The sequence below is a fragment of the Halichoerus grypus genome, chromosome 9 (genome assembly GCF_964656455.1).
Source record: "Halichoerus grypus chromosome 9, mHalGry1.hap1.1, whole genome shotgun sequence".
Classification (NCBI taxonomy): Eukaryota; Metazoa; Chordata; class Mammalia; order Carnivora; family Phocidae; genus Halichoerus; species Halichoerus grypus.
In genome coordinates, this window is record NC_135720.1 from 82,969,991 (window position 1) to 82,991,901 (window position 21,911).

At 32.2% G+C, this 21,911-nt stretch overlaps 1 protein-coding gene across 50 annotated transcripts in view; it reads right to left on the reverse strand.

Moving 5' to 3' along the window:
- Window positions 1-21,911, reverse strand: part of RIMS1 (regulating synaptic membrane exocytosis 1) — a 490,044-nt gene that overhangs the window by 152,027 nt on the left and 316,106 nt on the right. For all 50 annotated transcript variants that reach the window (XM_078055149.1, XM_078055110.1, XM_078055148.1 and 47 more), the window contains 10 exons: window positions 17,954-18,021; window positions 17,305-17,415; window positions 14,585-14,684; window positions 10,420-10,543; window positions 7,027-7,073; window positions 4,514-4,626; window positions 2,445-2,575; window positions 1,674-1,845; window positions 1,393-1,546; window positions 262-333 (listed from right to left, as the gene is read on the reverse strand). In XM_078055149.1, coding sequence (XP_077911275.1) covers window positions 262-333; window positions 1,393-1,546; window positions 1,674-1,845; window positions 2,445-2,575; window positions 4,514-4,626; window positions 7,027-7,073; window positions 10,420-10,543; window positions 14,585-14,684; window positions 17,305-17,415; window positions 17,954-18,021 — 1,092 coding nt within the window. The remainder of the gene's footprint in view (window positions 1-261; window positions 334-1,392; window positions 1,547-1,673; window positions 1,846-2,444; window positions 2,576-4,513; window positions 4,627-7,026; window positions 7,074-10,419; window positions 10,544-14,584; window positions 14,685-17,304; window positions 17,416-17,953; window positions 18,022-21,911) is intronic.

Genomic DNA, 21,911 nt, shown 5'->3' on the forward strand with positions numbered 1-21,911 from the left:
AACGATTTCAACCTAGCTAGCCATCTTAGCTTCTACAACAGAACCTGACTAAATTAAATAAGTGGGACTGTTAATGAATAGTTATTAGTCCATTTTAAACTTTCTTAATAATTTGGAACACAAGTCACCATGGAATAATAGAATACTGATTTCTCTGTGCTACAAATCTCCAGCTCAGTATCCCAGATAAGTCTGGAAATTGACAGTGAACACAAGCATAAGAAGCACAGTGAAGCAGAGCCATGCTCTTCACCCACGCACCTGGAGGAACTACTCCAATACCATCATCAACCTCATAATCTGAGATGTCACTATCACTGATTCGCTGAGATCCTGTACAACAATAAGGCAAACAGATACCTCTGGGTCTTTTGGTTTATGAAATGTAAAGGACATGGTCAAATTTTTTTTAAAGGCTAACGACATTACTACTAAATACTTTTGAACAAGAATAACACAAAGTAAACACTGAGCTGATTTTTTTTTTAAAGTTTGTTCTCCAAAGATAACATTTTCTCAGTATTTCCTCCCTTTAATAACTTAATTTTTCAAATTTTCTTTAATTAATGTATTATAGTAAAAGCCTATAGCGAAGTGTATACACTGTTTTCTGCCCAATTAGGTGCCCTCCTCCACTGTTCAGGGAGGATGGGAGGATGGGGCTCGGTGGGAAGGCTGAAAGACTTTCTTGGCTGGAACTCTACTGAGTTCATATTACTAAAAAGGACGTCACGGCTCTTGATAAAATATTTATGTTTATCCTTCAAAATTAGCCACTATATTGCATTAAACATTAACTTTGAGAAAATGATTGATCAGAGAGGTACTAACATGAAATGTTGAATTAAAAGAGGAAAACAATTTGGTTCTAGATTACCAAAAAGAAGCTTCTAAGTATCAGTTGATTTATTATTTAGTCATAACTCAAAATTTAATGGACACATGCAGAAAAGAATACTCTTTTTCCAATCACCAGATAAGTAACAACAAACATACTTTACAATGTGTTTTTAAAAATGTTTCTTATGAATAATAATACTAAAAATACCCAGCAACTATAAAGTTATCAAGAACCTTATATGTAACAACCCATTAATAATAAAAAAAAATTACTCTATCAGTACACCAATCAACAACTCAGTCAGTACTGGGCAAAGAATGATAATTCAGAGTTTTTAAACTTTCAGCTCTGGAATCACTCTACTGTACTATACATATTACTTTCATTAGGGAAATGCAGAAAATAGTTTTGTCAAGTCTCTTTATATAGATAAATAATTTCCCAATATTTTGATCTCTAATAAACATTTGAAAAATACCTTGAATGTCAATCTCTAATTTGATCATGACCACATAACTAATTCTGGTTAATTAAAAATAACTTTAACCTACTTTGTAGTTTTTTGCTAGAGCTTTCTCCATGAATGTGTCGCCTTGGCATGAAAGGTGATGGCTGAGGCAGAGGTAGTGAGGATTCATCATGTGTCTGAAGTTTATACCAGTGTGGCTCATCATCTAAAAGTGCTGTCTCCAATTCTATGAGGATCTGAAAGGGCAGTTCTTAAATTAAATCAAGTGTCTTGACCAAAACATAATATAAAAGCAACCGTAATTAGTACATATCACAGAAACTTCCGTAAGTATTTGGCTTGAATCTTTACAAGATACGTTACCTCTCCAAGAAATTCACTCTCTTCTTCTTGTACTCTTGGTTGATCCCACACAGTTATTTCTAACATCCGTTCTCTAAAATCTCTACGATGTACATGTGAATAGACAAATGTTTGATTCCATTTTGGTTCTAGGACTTTCTTTACTGTTTTGGTCCTCCTTTTGCTTTTATCACTGAAAAATAAGTATGTCAACAGAAAAATAAGTATGTCTTGTAGATGAAAAAGCAAAATGAAGTATCTGCTGCCATCTATTGTAGTGACATGTAATACTGCTCCTGGGATTTTCTTTTTACTATTTTTAATTCATAACTTTTAACATAAGTCTAAAAAGACTGCAGTGTTTAACACTATTCTAATTTTAACTATAATGTTAGCAGTAGTTAGGATAATAGGCATACATACACAAAGGTACATTCTAAATGATGTATAGCCATCCAAGACTAATAGATGTATAAACAAGGTAATGAAAAAACTTTAAATTGGTACATTATTTTTTAAAAAATAGAAAGCTTGTGGGATTTTTTTTTTTGGGAGAACATAGTTTATTCCCTCATAGAGAATGATTTATTATATTTTAAAATTATATCACAGGTGTGCATATGCATATGTTCAAACTCATCAAAATGTACATGTTAATTATATGTAATTTTTGGTATATCAATTTTACCTTGATAAGGCTTTAAAAATAAATAAAACTATATCCCAGGAGATGATATTGTACCTTTTCTACTAGTAAGAATTTTTGCATATTTTTCTAAAATTATTCACTACCTTCTATCTGGAAGAAAATACATTTTCACATAGGGATTCCTGGGACGCCCATCTACTCTAGTCGGTAAATCTGTTGCTTGAAGAACATTTACAATCAGCTGGTGTCCCACCTTATCATACCACAACTTCACCTAAGATCAATGAAGAAAGGAATTATTTGTAAAAGTCATGAGGTATTATAATTCTACAAAAAAAGTACTGAAACTATTTTTGAAGAACTTTTAAATTACAATACAATTATAAATATTATTTCTGAAAAGAATTCCAACTGGAAAGCATAACACTTATAACTTGACTTTTCTCTTTATGTATTTTAAACATGACTTACAACGGGCAAGGCTATAGTGTCATACTCTCTCATATCAGGTTATGAAAATAAAACTGATAAAAATTTTATTAAAAAGTAAGGGAAGAAGGGAGTATTAAAATAATTATCCTCATCTTTAAGTGCTAAGTGCCAGTGTTTGGTGATTATAAATGACTTGATGATCTTAGTGTGGCTGAATGCATTTTGTAGTACCATATGTGTTGAAATGAGGTTTAATGAATAAGCAATTTACACAAGTGATTTGGTAGAGATCAGGAAACATATTTACTGTGGGCCTCTTTTATACCAGGTACTGCTGTTTTCTATTTTTTTTTTCTCATTTAATTTTTATAATTAACCTATTACAGGTAAATTTTCATGAGAGAAGGGGAAAAGGACAAGGAAGGCAGGAAAGGTACATTACATACCCTCAACTAAGTGAAGGCCAAATAAGGATATTTCTACTAAGATTTCATAGTAGTTTGAATAGAGAAAAATGGGGAAATGGCACACTGAAATACCATCAAACTCCTAAAAACCAGAACTTTAGCAGTCAATATAGTATTTGTGCTGGCAGTGAACAATGTTAACATTACTATTTTTTTTAATTTAAAAGTTAGTTCTACGGTTGAGTAAGAACTAAGAGCAAAAGTTGTCTAATGGGAATATACTGAACATATTTAAAAGTCATTATAAAAAAATAAACTAATTTAACATATGATTGGTCTTTCATAGTACAGGGCAGATTAAAGATTCAAACCTGAATCCATATGAATCCATATCTCTGTTCTCAATTAATAATAGAGATGTGTTTTTCATAAAACCAAAACAGGTTTTTATCCCTCCTAAAATATTGGTGGAGTATATGAGAGATTCACACACACACACACACACACACACACGCACACGCACACACAGGGCAGGGCAGATAAAATAAACAGAAAGGACTATACAAAGATACTCAATTTACTAAAAATAGAAGTTAAAAACAGGAATGGTTTTAAAAATAACAGCAAGCTTACAGTTACCTTCTTTGTTTAATTAAATGCCAAGAGAAGAGCAGCAAAAATAGACTATAGAAATCCACACATTACCAAAGGAGAAAAAGTAAACTGTTTATAGAATAGTTTGAAGCAAGTTTTCTTTTAGTTATGAATATAAATATCCTGTCTTGTACCATAATCTACATAGATGTGGCATTTCATAATGGTTTGCCATAGTTTCTTTACTCTGGCTTTCCCCACGTCATATATAAAGCAACAGTAAGAAAAACTGTAGCTTTTTCAGAATGACATCAGAAATGAAGTGTTTCATCAAATGATTCAAGAAGTTAAAAAGAGTATTTACAATTCTTTTTTTCCTCCAGGCTCATAAGGTTGTTAAGTGAGTGGAACATGACCTTCTGAGCTGATTATGTCTAACCAACTACTCACCTTAGGAACTTTTATATAGCACACAAAACATAATGGGTATTTTATTTACTTATGTTGTCATTTATTATTGAATGTTTACAACATCTGGGTACATTGTAGGCACTCAACAAATATTTCCAGATAAAAATATGAATAAAGACTAATCTAATAATTTAATAAATACATGCAAAATTGTGAAATAGATTATGGTGTTAAATATATGACATACATTTGAAGGAAGACTTAAAATTTTGGGGTACATTTAAAGGACAAATGACCTTCATTTTTAAGGACAGACTCAGAACAATGAGCAAAGACTAATGATTCCAACATGTGTGAAAAATACATACAGAAAGTTGTCCTGGCAAGACTTGTGGGGCATCTTTTAGAGCTCCAGGACTTGTTGGAGAAATAACAGAAATAGAAGGCCTTTCCATCTTCTGAGATTCAAAGGAACTTGAACCTAAAATGAGAAAAAAAATTAAGTAATTTTTGTTTATATTTTTAATTTATTTTTTATATAATTTATATTTTTAAAATATAAAAATTTATGTTTAATTTATATTACATTTATAATGTGTGTGAGAATAAAGATTTTTTTATGAAATGTTAAATGCACCTGTTATTTGTATAAAACTATAAGTCAATACCATCAATAAAAGTAAACCTACTTTTAATTGGATAGAGAAAATGATCATATTGTCTTCTTCGGTTACTTGCCTATTTTAAAGGATTTAAAATGATATAATTAAATATTGTATTTATTTGCTCCAATTTAATATTGGTTTTCTGTATTTCTGGGGTGTATTTGTACAGTTTAGTTTCTGGCATAACCTTACATGTAGATAAAGGCTTCATGCTTTAGTGATAAGAAAGATGGTGCCTGTTATTTTAATTATCTTGGCTAAAGAATTATCTATTATGAACTGTCCTTGCTGAAATTAAAATGAATTCACATATAATTTATGAGCCACATCTAAGCCTAGAATTCATTCCTTTTAAAATAAGATTTACCATCTATCTCAGTTTTTATTTTAAAGATTTATTTATTTATTTTGAGAGAGCGTGTGTGCAGGAGTGAGGTGGGGAGGGGCAGAAGGAGAGGAAGAGGGAGAAAATCTCCAGCGGACTCCCCACTGAGTGGGGAGCCCAACATGGAGCTCGATCTCATGACCCTGAGATCATGACCTGAGCTGAAACCAAGAGTCAGACGATTAACCTACTGAGCCACCCAGGCACCCCCTGCCCCCATCTATCGCATTTTTGATCTTAAAAATGAATCTCTTGAATGTCTGAGAATGTTGTCTCAAGAGACCCACTTCACCTTCACATGGAGAAGGCTGGCTTTCCATTTAGCCACTCAGTGTGGCTTTTCTCCCCTCTTTTTAAAATGAGAGTTCTCTCTTCTCAGATTACTATTAAAGTATACCCTGACACAATACATGGAATGCTATTACCCCAGCAAGTATAACCTTGAACCCACAGCCATTCAAAATTTAGCTTTATTGATAAATGCTTATGGAGCATTGCCTGAGGGTATGTCATCCACACATTTTTTTCTATACACACAAATTAAGTCTAAGTTAAGCCACATAGCATCACTCTGTGTCCTCCAAACACTTCAAGAAAGAATTTTATAAAATTCTTTGTTACTGTGCTTCTTTTTTCAAGTATCCTTAGAATAATTTTTTTTCTTGGGTCTTCGTCCAAGAACACTGTTGCTTCTAATAATCAGTTTGTTTTTAATATTATAACAGTTTATTTTTAAGTAGTATCAGCTATAAATTATGCAATCGGTCCCATTTCCCTCTATGTATTAGTTATCAGAAAGCTCAAAACCAAATATGGGCTCATCTCCAGCAGGTATGCATGTTGGTCTGCATTCAATATACTAAGCTGATCTTTAGTTCCTTGTCTATCCCATTCACATATTTTCTACCTCCTTATAACCATGATCACTTGTTTTCCTCTTAAATCACTTTGTATTTTGTATTTCCATAAATGGGTTACCTAAGAACACTTGATCATCAAGCCCAAGGTATTGTGAAATTAATGCCAATCCATTGCAGAGTAAATATCTGCATCACTTTCACATTCTCACTGAAAACCTCATTACCTGTCTAGACTTCATTGCACACACTGTCATCTTCTATCACCTGGAGAGTCTTTAATGGCTATGTAGATAATTTAACCCTCTAGCCTCACTGTCTCCTGACCCCCTTATGCCCCCTGAACTTCACCTCTACTCCACGCACTCATTTCCACGATCATACCAGACACTGTTTAATTTTTTTATTATTTTTATTTTTTAAAATTCTGTTATTATTATTTTAATTTAAATTTTAGGTAGTTAACATCAGCGCAATATTGGTTTCTGGAGTAGAATTCAGTATTCATCACTTACATACAATACCCTGTGTTTATGTTAGGCTGTTTTTAAAATATCTGTTAATGTGCTTGTTTCCCTCACTTGAAGTCTAGCTCAGGAGACTAATGAGTTAATTACCAATCAGACTGAATAATCCAGTATCACAATACATTTTTATGTACAGCAAACATAACTAGTACTGGTATATTAACTGAGCTCTGTGAGGGTCCTGCCTGTTATGATGCAGAGGGTACTGCCAGTTAAGATTTTTGTATAGCCATCAAAAAAAAAAAAAAAAGTAGAAAAAGAAAAATCTTAAAGTAGAACTTTGGGTTTCCAATGATTGTCATAGCTGCCTACTTCTGACATTATTGGAGATAACCTTAGTATAGTAATACCAACTCATTTATATCAAATAACTAAAGCAAATGGTAAATCTTTATTCTTCAATTTCATTCAATACATATTATAATAACAAATAAATCTTATACTCACTGGACTCCAGTGGAGGATGGGAGCTCTCAGGAATCCGTGGAATGTCACTAAAAGAAATAGGGTATGGTGAAAATCCCATTAGCTAAATTACCTTGCCTGAGGCAATCACAACCACATTTTATTTCAGTGGTGTGAACAATCCTTTTGGGTCTTTACAGGTGTGGAAATGGACAGGAGTTACTATCAAGGCAATTACTAATGTGCATGAATGTCAAACACCACACACACGCACGCACACACACACACAAACTGCAGTAAAAATAAGTTTTTATATATTTAACAGCAAAACACTCCAACATGACAACAATCAGACTAATATTGTGGCTAAAATTACCACAATATTTTTACTACCAAAACAGCAGGTTTTGGAAATTAAAAAATGTTAAAGGTAATATTTTATTTCAATTCTAGAAAATCAAAATGACACATATTTTACAAATCAGTAATATGCTTTACAAACACATCTGAAAGAGTTTACTGAATGAAAGGGATGAAAACATTTCTTGATAATAAAATAATATGGTGAATATCATGGGCAAAGTTAATAAAATGAAAAGGATGAATTGCTTTGGAAATTAAAAATGGTTCAAGCTTGCAACAAAAAAGCTAAAATATTTTATATATGTGAATATATAATTCATATACACATATATAACCCTATATAGAGATTTATATCTCTATACTGAAGTTAACTAAATATATGGCCATTTACTGTATGATTAGAAAGTGACTCGTGAGAACACCCATTCCTGTCACACTCACAAATTACTCTGAATAAATGTTTACTATAACCTCAGCTTAATCCATTATCCACTGTGACCTTAAGAACCCTGGACCAGTTTGATTTGGGAAGCGTACTACATAGAACTACTTTACCTCTGGTTTTTCAAAGATAGTTTAGTATCAATTTAAGGAGATTAACAATACACAAGTATTAACATGACATATTAAAGCAGACTGGAGTTAGCTAGGACCAACAGAATTATTAGAATAATGCTAGAGCATTACTTAAGAATTTCTAACCACTTACCTGTGACCTAACTTCACTTTGACTTTTCTTTGCACTTTTGGGGGGTGGAGAACAGAAACAAAAACAGTTTTCTCTGATTATTTTCCTGACTCCTCATTTTCACTTTTTTTGAGTAATTTTCATAACCACCTATAATATTATACTTCTTACAAAGATAATACATCCTGTGTTGTGTACTTTATAAATATATTTTATTACAAATTTTTGAATAATGATTGGTATAAAATAAGTATTTCATAATTAAGAGACTAATCTTCAATACCTAAGACTCAAGAAACCAACTATTTATCTCCTGTTACCTTCTTCTAAATTTATCTAGGCAAATAAAAGTAGATTTTTAGAAAATCTAGAAGCAATAATTTTTTAGATAGTACAACTTTGAAAATCAGCCTCAAAGTCAATTATGGAAATTAGAATTTGGAACTCTAAAACCAGGCACAAGCTTTGGATTTTATGTGTCTGGGAAAGAAAGATGGAGAAGTTGTAAAAAAAATTTTTAAGGTGACTTTGAATCAAAATATATTAATGTTAATTGCTTCAGTAATATTTTTAGGCATAAATTTCCACGTTTATAAACAAGTCTTCTTAATTAGTTCTACTCATTCCACTCACAAGTAAGGTGATAGAATAGATCTGACACCAACTATAAGCATAAATACCAAGAATATTATATTTGGTAGGTTGGTAAAATTGGTCAATACCTCAAGATGGCTTATATTTCTTAGACCATACTGATCAAAGTGCATATAAGTTATATTTGGAATGATTCATGGAATTACTATACCACTAAACTATGAATACATATTGCTTTCTGCTTTAAATGAGCCATAGAACTACATTAAACATAATATTAAATATAGCTAGAATTATTCTTCTAGGATTCTAATAATTTCTCTATTAACTGGCAAGTTGATGCCAGATTTGATTTTTATTTAAATATAATCTTCCCATTCCATATTTCTCTGAATTCCATAATCCATGAGAATTTACGGTTTGTCTATGCGGATTATTACTTTTTAAATTATTTTCATACAGAAGTAAAAATAATGAAAATGTTATTCCAGTCCACTTTAATTGTCTGTTAGTTTTTTTTAAAGTTACCATAAATCAATATTTTAGCTGATTACTTTTAAACCTCTACATATCTGAAAGTATTTGGCAATGTGTACAATGCTTGATTTTAATTTTTTTTATACTTTTGATTCATTTTCCAATTTACTTACCTCTTTTCCAGTCTCATATTTACCTCAGCACTAGAACACATGTCATGTAAAACTAGCATGAATTATATAGTGTTGCTATTTTAAAAAAATCTGCATGGAAATGTACAATACTTTTGCAAATGTCTTCAATGTTTACTCTTAATAATCACCACTTAAAATTGTTTATAATCTTGCTTTTATTTTAGAGTTTATATATATTAATATTATTCTTTGAAATATATGATAATACATTTTCAGCCCTTTGAAAATCAGGATAATTATATTTTCTTGTATGTTTTGCATTGACAGATACACATGAGGACAACAAAAATTTAAGGCTACTATTTTTTCAACATAAAAAGTCTTGAACTAATGGCTCTATAATATTTTAGAGAATAGGGGATAAAAAGGGAATTATTTCCAAAAATATATTTAAATATCAAGCCAACTATAATGAGACAATTTAAAATGTCTTCCAAAAATGACAGACTGGCAAAAAGAATATTTGGACTTTGTGTATTAGTCAGCAAAAGCTAACGATGTGGGGAACTCTATGCACAGGTATAAAAAATATCCCACTGGCTGTAGATTATTAAATTATGCTAAAAATTGAAGTTTAAAAAATATTATACCAATTATTATGACCAGCTATAAAGTTGAAATATTTCACACTTGCTTGATTTTAAATGAAAGTTGGCACACCCATTGGTAAAAATATAGAAAAAATATTCCATTCTTAGTAAAATAATAAAAAGTTCATGTAGGCATGAAACAATTACTATTTTAAATGTCATAAAAAAACACCTTTGTTAGTGACTCCCTTTAAAGAAATACTACTCGTTAAATTAGAATTACTAAAAGTAAATAGTTCTGTCATTAAAAGAAAATATTTTTAGTTTATATTTCACGTCTGAAAAATACATATCAATATTTTTTGATATTACAAGTGTTAAACTGTGGAGCTTCTAAAATGTAGTGAAGAAAATTCAGTATTCAAGTTTAAAAAATGAAGAAATTTAAAAAAATCTAAAATGTATGCCCATATTTGAAGAAAAAACTATCCATGTTAACATGTACTGTATGAATGTATAAACTTCTTTTTAAAACCCTGCTAATACATGTAATTTACTAAACTTAAGAAGTAAGTTTTTTTAGCCTTACCCAATAGGCCTTGAAACAATAATTTCAACTTGAGGTTCTGATTTTGATTCTAAAATAATGTTGTAAACTTCTTCATTTGTAGCTCCCGGCAGGGGTTTACCATTCCATTCTAGAACTTCATCCCCTTGAATTTAAAAAAAAGGGTATTTTTTTACCTTATATATTCTGTTTGTTTTTCTTATCTTTTCTCTTTTTTAACAAAGAAATGCAAAACATATACAAATAGTTTAATTGTCTAGGCCCTGCTCTCAAAAGCAAATTAACTGACATATAATGTCAGCTCAATGGTTCTTCTATCTAAACACTTTTTTTTCTTTTCTTTCTTTCCTTTTTTTTTTTTCTTTTTCTTTCCCCCATAGAATATTACTGGTCACAGGAAACAGTACAATACAAAACTACCTTTATCTTTTGAAATATACCAGAAATAATATAAAAAATAATCTCATGCTATGGGATGGAATTAGCACAGCCTATTTGGAAACATTAAAAAATAATAATTAGCAGCATGTCCTCCATATAATAAATGCAGGCGGCTCTGTATGTGAAAGATCCTTATTGAACTCTGCATAAATCCTGCTTTGTTTTTGGTTGAAATAGCAATTAACATTTATTAGCATGAATTTTCCAATTATAAGTCATGCTTCATTGTCTTCACCAAACACACAACAGAATAAAAATGCATGAAAGGATTTGAGTTCATACCCATAGGGCAACGCAGGTAGCTATGGCAAAGTTACGAAGCAAGCAGATGTAGAACCGTTGCATGACAGTTAACCCACTTCCAGATGTTCATAACACACACATTCTATACATAATATATATTGTGAGCATTAAAGTAAAATTAGGAAATATTTTTATAATAAAAAATTAATAGAGTACTCATTAATTTGTTAAATATTCTAAGATTAATCAAGGAGAGTAATATGATGTTAAAATACATGAGCTAATACTTATTGTTGATATTTTAACTGGATATTTTACCATAGATCATTTGGGAAAAATTATTTTTCATGAATATTTAGAGCAGTTTTAGATCCCAAATGGTTCTCTGCACAGTACCCTTCAATTCACAATGGTAGGCTCTGCTGAAATATCCCAACCTCAAGGATACTTTGAGGTGTCTTAATTTATTTTGTTTCTGCTCATTTTGTTATTCCCAGTGCCTGTAACATTTTAGTAGCTAAGTAAATATATGTTGAACTGATGAATCAGTATGACCATTATACATATGAAAGCTAATTGTAAGCATGAAATCTTTGTTTTTTACGTAGGTCTGCAAAAGGAAGTAGAAAAAAGTTGTTTTGCTAGAACTATTTTAAAGTATTTTTTCCCAAATGTTGGCTTACTCAAAAATAAAAAATAAATATTTGAAAAGCATATGATGCTGCTTTGGTTTGTAAGAGCATGGTTAGTATCAACAGTTAAATGACTTCTAAAAGTTTGACCTAAGAAGTTACCCAGCAAGGTTTTTTAAATAGGCAATGAATGTATTTCGCTGTTAAAAAAGGAAATAAAATATAATTATAAATTTAAAATATATTCAGTCTTTTAAATGTGTTTGACCAAGAAAAGAAATGAAGTTTACATCATGTGAGTATATATATATATGTATGTGTGTATACGAAAAAATATTTTCTGAAACAATACTTACCCTGATATCTCTTACTCTATCATGTTCTAGTTCATTTTTTTAAAATGGATACAAACCATTAAATTAATGTAACTACCCAGTAATGAGTTGCAGTCAACATTTTGCAAAAGCTCTGAATTATAAAATTCTCTTTATAGACAGCAACCTGAAAGCATAACTTTTAATACCATATTAACTTAATACATGTGTTTATTTACAAATCAATACCTCCTAAACTAGAAGGTGGTTTTTTTTAACAATATTTATTTTTATGTGGATAATCTCTTCAGGCAGGGATGTAGATTATGATGATGCAAAGATGAAAAGGAGATTTCCTCTGTCCTTACATTTGGTGGGGGAGAAATAGAGGAATGACTGTCTTTACTAAAGTGCTATATGCAATGATAGGAGTTCATCTGAGGAACAGAAGTACAGCCAGGTAAGTGCTAGGGAGAGAGTAATTAGTTACTGTTCCAGGTGAGACATCAGGAAACACTTTAGAATTAAGGCAACTGTAGATGTGTTTTGAAGGATGGAAAGGACTTCAACACGCAGAGCAGAGAGCAGAGAGCAGAGAAGCAAACAGGTAGACAAGAGGCATGGACCAGGTCTTAGAGATGGACAGCTTGCCAGCGACCTGTAGGCAGACTGCCATGGCAGAAGGTAAGGTGAATGGTAATGGAAGTGGCTGGAACAGTTAGCAGAGGACAGAGCTACAGAGCTTTGATGTAAGCAGATGATGATGGGGAGACAGGGAGGGGCTTTAATAAGGAGCATGTCAGTGTCAGCTTTGTGTTTTTGATAATTAAGCCAAGTAGTGGCACAGTGCATGGACTTAAGGGGAAGAAGCAGTAGAGAAAGCTATGGCAAGATTAAAGCAACAGTGCAAATGCTGGACAAAGGTCACGCTAGTAAACACAGCACTGTATAGGCCAATGATGCTTATATGCAAACAGAAGGAAGATCATCCCTAAATTATAATGTATATCAAACAGAATATATGATCAAATTTATTAAAATACTTTTTTCAAATGCATCAATTGCTTGAAGTGAAAAGTCCAGTTGTATGTTTTATACTTATTTAAGCTGAGCTTTTAAGATTTTAGATTTAAGTTTCTCAGGCTCTAGGCACATTAAGGGTGATAAATAAGTGAAATTTATCACTAACGGTTATTTATACAGAAAAACCCCTTCACGGACTCTCTTACATAATCTTGTATTAAAATACAAAGACAAAATCAAAAGCCATTATGTTTATAAACTGATCTGCAAATTCAGATTCCTATAGTTACATTAGAGCATTACATGATTCAAGGGATTCTTATATTTTTTTTTAAGGGATTCACAAACTTTCTAAGGCTGATTTTTTAGTCTTTGAACAAGCAAAGACTCAGTTTATTGACACAGTCACTTCTGATTGAGTTATTTTCTTATAACTAGTCCCTGATAGTAAACAACAGTGTACTGTACCCCTATACATTTTCAAAGCTGTATGTATTACAGATGGAGAAAAATCTCTGATTTGGATTTTCTCCCTATACAACACCTGCGTAGGAAGTCTCTATCAAAGAAAAAACCTAAATGATTTTGAACTGATACTCTGGTAGTCAATTACAACAAAAATGTCTTTAACAGTTATAGAACACTTTTCTAAAAGTCTCAGTAATTACAATCTTAAGGTTTAAAAACTGAAAACAGCCTAGAAATATTCTCTTTCTATGCGCTATGGGTTATTAATCCTCAATTCTACAGTCCAGCTTTCTCTGTTTTCATTGTAATTGTCTTTCAAATGCATAAGCAGATACTCCAACCAAAAGATTTCTACTAAACTGTGAAGTAAACCAGAAAAAATACGTTAATATGATTTTAACTAAAATGAAGAGTAAACAATTTAACAAGAATAGATTTTAAAGTATGTTGCTACTGAATATGGTATATCTGAACATATTAAATGATTTTATTGTATCATGTTAAGGTTACAGAGCAACATTAGGTAAATTTCCAAATACCAAGAAGTAGCACATCTGCATGAGTACAATACATGCCACAATTAAATTAACAAATATTTTATTACATCATCTGTGTAAGAAATGTGATTATGGTTGTATTTTACTAAAAACTACTACTGATAAGTGTTTTGGGACCATTGTGAAAAACTTTAGTAATTATAACACCTTAAAATATAAAGAAGTATAACTAAAGAATTAGTGATATTATTTTTTCTATGAGACTAAATTGTTTTGGATTTTTGTAGCAACATTATGAAGCCATCTACATAAACTAGGAATCCTGCAGCATTTGTATCTATTTATTTTTACACAAATAAAAAAAGATTCCTAAACTTACTCTCTCTAAACGGCTACTGATGTATCATTGCCTATTACTGCAATCAGTAAATACCCACACCAGGGAAAAGTCTTTATTCATGCACTAAAATTAGTTATTTAACTGACTTATATATAACTTACCCCAAATTGAAAACCACCAATTCATGCAAAGAGTACACACTGTTTAAATGTTAAAAAGAAACTTTACCTGCTCTTAAGTGTCCAACTACATCTGCAAGGCTACCCTTCTTTACTTTGGTGATGAAGGCACCAAGGCGTCCTAAGTCAGTCATTTTCCCTCCAACAACCTGGATAATAATAAATTTATAAGTTCCCAAGACTCATATCAAAACATAAGTTTATTACTTTGAGGAATTACTCCTACAATCTTTTACAATGTATTTAGGATTGAGTGTAGGTATATTAATAAACTGAAATATATATATATATTTTTAAAGATTTTATTTATTTTTTGACAGAGAGAGACACAGCGAGAGAGGGAACACAAGCAGGGGGAGTGGGAGAGGGAGAAGCAGGCTTCCCGCCGAGCAGGGAGCCTGATGCGGGGCTCGATCCCAGGACCCCGGGATAACGACCTGAGCCGAAGGCAGACACTTAATGACTGAGCCACCCAGGCGCCCCCTGAAATATATTTTTGACTAAATGAGGAGCAGTATGTTGTTGTTGTTGTTGTTGCTTTTAGTAGGCCCCCAACACAGGGCTTGAACTCACGATCCTGAGATCAAGACCTGAACTTAGATCAAGAGTCAGACATTTGGGGCACCTGGGTGGCTCAGTTGGTTAAGCGGCTGCCTTGGGCTCAGATTGGGATCCCGGGGTCCTGGGATGGATCCTGGGATGGGTCTTGGGATGGGTCCTGGGATCAAGCTGTGGCAGGCTCCCTGCTCAGCGGGAGTCTACTTCTCCCTCTGCCCCTGCCCCTGCCTCTGCCCCTCCCCCTGTTCTTCCTCTCTCTCTCAAATAAATAAAAAAAAATCTTAAAAACAAAAAAACCAAAAAGCGAAAATAGTCAGACACTTAACCAATTGAGCTGCCCAGGCACCCCATGGAATGGCAGTGTAGTTTTTTTTTTTTTAATTTTATTTTATTATGTTATGTTAGTCACCATATATTACATTATTAGTTTTTGATGTAGTGTTCCATGATTTATTGTTTGTGTATAACACCCAGTGCTTCCATTCAATACGTGCCCTCCTTAATACCCATCACCAGGCTAACCCATCCCCCCACCCCCCTCCAGCAGTGTAGTTTTAAAAAGAAAACATCTCATTATATTTGAGATGACCATGTGTCCTAACGAAGTTCATGTACTGATTACTTATACTGACCTAACAATGCAGGGGGACCATGAGTAATGTATATCCTTACAAAACAAGTGCTAGGTCTTCCCTACTTCCCTACAGAAGTGTGTGACACAGTTTACATTAGGTTTCATTTTTCTTTATCCTCAAAATTCATACCTACCATTTGAATTATAGTTCTATATGCACATAATGCCCCATTGTTACATCAGTTATTTCTTGTGTATAACTTTAGTAGAATATAAGTCTAAGACATAAAGACTGTGGATTCAGACCAAGAATAGGCTACTTTGGGGAAGCAATTTATTATGGTACAATGAGTAATAGTCTAAGTTTATCCTTGCCACTGATCATCTGAATGATTTCATCTGAAAAATATATGTATTTTAATCTAACTCTTGAAGTGTGAGTTATATTACTGAATATTTAACACTTTTACCTGGTTTTTCCATTGTAACTAAAATTAAATACATCTGAAAGTTTCTAAGTTTAATTTCTCCCAATGCAGGTGCTTAGTATGTATAATTAAAAGTACAAGGCATATTCTCAAAGCTTGAAGTTGATCCACAATTCTTTAGGACATGCCCATTAGTGGAGGTGATCAGAATTATCTCATAGCAAGAGAAATTAATGGCAATAACCAATAAGGTGATATTATTAAGTGCATTAACTGAAGAGAGGTTTTAGTGGGATTAACAGTCAATGGTTTTGAGGAGGTCAAACTATCACACAAATATAATACAATATCTTGGTAAATAGTTTTAAAGCCCATCTTTGGATGCTTCTCTAAGTTTCTGAAAGCAAATAAAACCATGTGATTTAACACACACATGCACACACAATAAAACAAAATATGTATAGGGGCGCCTGGGTGGCTCAGTCGTTAAGCGTCTGCCTTCGGCTCAGGTCATGATCCCAGGGTCCTGGGATCGAGCCCCGCATCGGGCTCCCTGCTCGGCAGGAAGCCTGCTTCTCCCTCTCCCACTCCCCCTGCTTGTGTTCCCTCTCTTGCTGTGTCTCTCTCTGTCAAATAAATAAATAAAATCTTAAAAAAAAAAAAAAAAAATGTGTATGTATATTTTTTCCTATAATAAAACATAAGCTTTTGCAATTAATTAGTTTTTCATTATATCTGTTGGAAGTCAGTTAATATTTTTAAAAGATACATTTTACTCTTTTGGTATTACCATAAGTTCTATTGTACTTAGGAAACAATCTCTTTAATGATGTTTTATGTTGCTTGTCAAGATACAATAAAATTATGCAGTTCACATTATCTAATTTTACTACCATACATTAAAACTTTTAAATGTAAAAATCATCCTTGAACTTTATACTCAGATAAAAATTCTTTATTTTCCTCTTTTTTATGGCAGTTTCCTAACACACCTGTATGCCATATTAATAAAATGATTTTAAAATATTAACCCAGATAAAAACACTAGATCTACCATAAGATATCAATATATTAACAAGATATATTCACTAGGAGGACTTTATTTCAGAGAAGAAAGGAAGATATTTCAAAATCATTGTCAGAAACTTTGTTGAATGCAACCCATACTGTAATTCAGCCTTAAGAAACACTTTAAACCAGCGTACTTACTTTCAGACCCAGTAATGCACCTGATTCTTTGGGCATGGTTGTTCTCTTGTTAAGAATAACACGTCCAATTAATCGGTCCCCCTCTTTAGATGGTTGCCACGTTACAGGATGCTATTAGAACATGAATAAAGTTAAAAAAAGATGTTTTCTTTCCTATAAACACATAGTTATTGGTTGTAGCATGATGTGATTTCCTCAGTTAAAGACACTCTAGAGGGGATTCTTTATTCTGGTGGGTTCTACCCTAGGCTTACAACAATTTGCATCGACAGCTACATTTTATTTGTAGTAGACTCTTAAACTAAATAGTTCTAAAAGTAGTCAGGAACTAAGAAAATCTCTAAAAAATTGTTCTGAAATAAATTGAAATTTAAACTATATCTGCTTATATAAAGAAAATTGATTCTGTATTTTGAGTTGTTAATGTTGATATCATTAACCAAATAATATCATTTATATGTAGTCATCATTTAATAAGTGCTTTTTACTTCTCTTCTAAATTGCACTGCCTTAAATGAAATGAGTATTTTCTCTCTTAAAATGTATAATGAAATCGAATAAGATTGCCATCTATCACATATCAAACATAGGACAATGAACAGCACATATCGTCCCTAAGCTCCAAACTTTCACTTCCCAGAAAGCTTACCGAACTAATAGGCGATGTTTCCCGGCTATGCCACGTGGCAGGATCCAACCAGTAATAATCCAAATCACCTGCACCACAGGAAAAAAACGAAAAGTGCAATGATTTAAAGTGGAGAATACATCATTTTAAGTATGACTTCTTCAGTCTATAAAGTAAAGGGTTATGAATATCATAATCTTGAGTGTGTACATCCCAGAATGATACACCCTTGTATTGCAAAGGGTGTGACCTGAATCCTTGGAATGAATGTGTGTTACAAATGCACTTAATACTACATACTACTTTTTATTCTCATAAATCAGTCTAGAAACACACATAAAAAGTACTGAAAGAACTGGATTAACCCACTCCACCTTCCCTCAAAAGACTAACCATACCAAGCCACAGCCTGCCATCTAGTGATACTTGCAAAAATTGTATTCATTGAACTGAAATAAATATTAAAACTTAAGTGTCTCTCTTTCTCCTCTTCTATATCTGTATCTATCTATCTATCATCTATCATCTATCTATATATGATATATGATATATAACTATATCATAGCCTTTCAAAATCAATCTCTGGTCTCTATCCTCTTCCCTCATCAGCTGACAATAGGGCATACATTTTAGCACACAGTGCTGAATAAATTAAGTATCAAGAATAACTCTGAGCGGGGCGCCTGGGTGGCTCAGTCGGTTAGGCGTCTGCCTTCGGCTCAGGTCATGATCCCAGAGTCCTGGGATCGAGCCCCGCATCGGGTTCCCTGCTCCACGGGAAGCCTGCTTCTCCCTCTCCCACTCCCCCTGCTTGTGTTCCCTCTCTCACTGTGTCTCTCTCTGTCAAAAAATAAAATCTTGAAAAAAAAAAAACTCTGAGCAATAGTACAATACAACGAACAAAAAATTTAATTTTACTAAAGCCATAAAAAAGACTTTAAAAAACTTTAAAAATCCTAATTTTGTAAGCATGAATTTATGAACCTTTAATTTTGATTTTTTTGGCTTAAAAATAAAATACTAAAGAAAGCACCTGAGAAAAAAAGAAAAAAATTAATGGAAAGCAGTAGTGCTTTTAGTATTTGCATAGCAGAAAGGCCAGCATGGGTGAACGTGAGAATAAATGACCTTTTACATTTTAAATATTAGATTAGATCAATGAAAATTTTTCTCCTGATGGATCTTGAAAGAGAAAAATATTAAGAAAGTGAGTCAAGCATGCCAACTAACTGTGAGCTATCTAGCTGAGTGTTGGAAAAATGCATTTGGCTGGTATCTGTGAAGGTCGTAAGCAAAGAATTGTATGTAGAATACAGGCATGGCCGATTCAGGCACCATAAAAGAAATGTGATAGGAAATGTAAAAATGTTTAAAATCTGTACTCATAAAAAATCCATACACCTAAGTTTCTTAGTAGTTGCTTCCCTTTTAAATAATATCTTAGAAAAGCTGAAGGAAAATGTTATATATAGTGCAATAAATACTAAAATGTTCTTCAAATACGTCATGTACATGATAGTATATTCTGGGAAGGGATGAATGTGAGAAACTGCATTAGCAGAAACTATATTCTGTTTCTGTTTCAGACAGAGTCCATATCTCTTTCAAAATCACATACTTTAAAATGTATAGATGGCTTGGTGCCAAAGATTATAGATTTCTACTCTTCTTCTGGGCCACCTCAGTTAATGGAATATAAGGAAAGTTGTAAAAGGACAGTTTTTTTCCCCCTTTATTTTTACTGTTTGTAAAACTTCATGTATTTTTTATTAATTTTTTTCTTTGACTAGAGCTGACAGGCAATGTTAACATTAGTTTTACACATACAACATAGTGATTCAACATCTCTGTATGTTATGCTGTGCTCACCACAAGTGTAGCTGCCATTGGTCACCATACAACACTATTATAATATTATTGATTATATTCCCTATGAGTACCTCTAATACCCATGACTTATTCATTCCATAACTGGAAGCCTGTATCTCCCACTCTGCTTCACTCATTTTGCCCATCCCCTGCCCACATACCCATTTTTAAAGTTGCTTTGTCCTTAGTATTATGACACCGCTCCTCTTGAAAGAAAAACTATGTATCATAAAATAAAATTGTAAGTACTTTTAAGTAGTAACTACAAATATCTTTCAAAAGATTATAACAATTCATAAAGCTTTTTCCCTAAAATTTCATATATGTAGGAGTAAGAAAGTCTGATGACTTCTTAAATGCTGACTCATTCTGAAATACTGTGACAAATTCACAGAATCGCTGGGATTTGTGGGGCTTAAAGAAGAAAATTAGTCATGAAGTTGAAAGCTGAGCTGCTCTGAAAAGTCTGAGTTAAAAAAATGACAAAATCCATCCCATTTTAAAGACTTCAAGGGAAGTATTTTGTATTCTTCAGTAACTTAGATCTTAAAAACTATACTTCTTGTTGGGATCATTCTCTGGCTCATGCACCAATTCCTTGTACGGTGAGGTTCAACCCTGTGTTTCACTCTCCTTGTCCTAAGTAAATCTGGTTATACATATCTGATGAATATTCCCTGTGCCAAAAGTGCTCTTTATATACAAAGGACCAAAAGCTGATGTTTCTGGTACATTTTGGTGATGATACTGAGCACGCTTTATTATAAAAACAATGCCTTCAAGTAATGGTATCCTACCATCTATAAGCCTTGTATAATAATAATCTTAAATGGAGAGTCTAATTTAATTGGTTTAAGAGGGGATAATTTTGGTCATACACAGTATTGTTGATATCTACTAGAAATTGCTACTAAATGTAAATTAAGAGGGCATTCAATATTTTAGTATACAATTACATTTGTGTATATTTTAGTATACAATTACACTTCCTTCTCATTCTGAACAGTTTCTAACAGTTTTCTTACCACAAATTTCATTATCACCCATTAAAATATAACATTTTTGCTTAAAGACTTAGGAAAAATAAATTCTAAAATATAAATATGTAGCTTTAAACTTATTTTTCTTCTTTCCACATAATTACTAAATTTTAAAGATATTATTGACTTTTTAAGCACTGTAATTTGTCTTTATAAGTCACATTTCTCTATAATTAATGGACTAAGCAACACTCAATAAAACTTTCTCCTAAAATATTCAGAATCTAGTATTTCATTAATATAAATCATTTTCCTTTTATTATTTTTCTAACAGGTCATTAAAGAGATTGATTTCCAAGTAGCATGGCTACAAAATGATAAATTCAGGGTATTTTCTTATGGACTTAATATAAAACCATTTTGGTTCTAATATTCAGTATAACTATATAAAAGGAACAAATTTACTATTATTATTAATTTAGATCCAGGGAATATATCAGATGCTTGAGTCTACTGAAATGGCTCAAGTTCATAAACAGCCAAAGTTCAATGAAGTATTATAATTTTGAGTATTTTTTTTGTTAAGACTTTAAAAACAGACATTTATCCTATCCCTTATGAAAAAGTAGTTAATTAAACCTAATGAATAAGCACACAACTTTCACTGTACGAATAAAAGTCAGCTAAAGGACTCCTGGGCCTTCTGTAAAGAAAACTAGCTTTTCCTAACCCAGGCCATTATAATTAGAGAATGTAACAATGTGTAAACATGCATTCTATGATTTAAAATTTTGTATCTTGTGATATTTAATGTCAAAGCACAATGGATTCCAATAAGACCAAAGTCATTTGAACAAAAATGCTTTCTAAATCATACAGATGCATGACTGCGCATGAATATATTAAAACTGTAAAGAGAAAAACATAATTCTGATTTCACACAATAAATATCTAACAATTTACATGATAATTACACTTGACCAAGTGGAATGTGTATCTAATGTGTAGGTAGTAAAGGAAAGATTATCTACACCAAAGCATTTAAGTATTAGACAATTTGGACTTCTTTTCCATTTGCAGAAGAAATATACAGCATATTTTTTACCTCATTATAATGAATGGTGATAAAA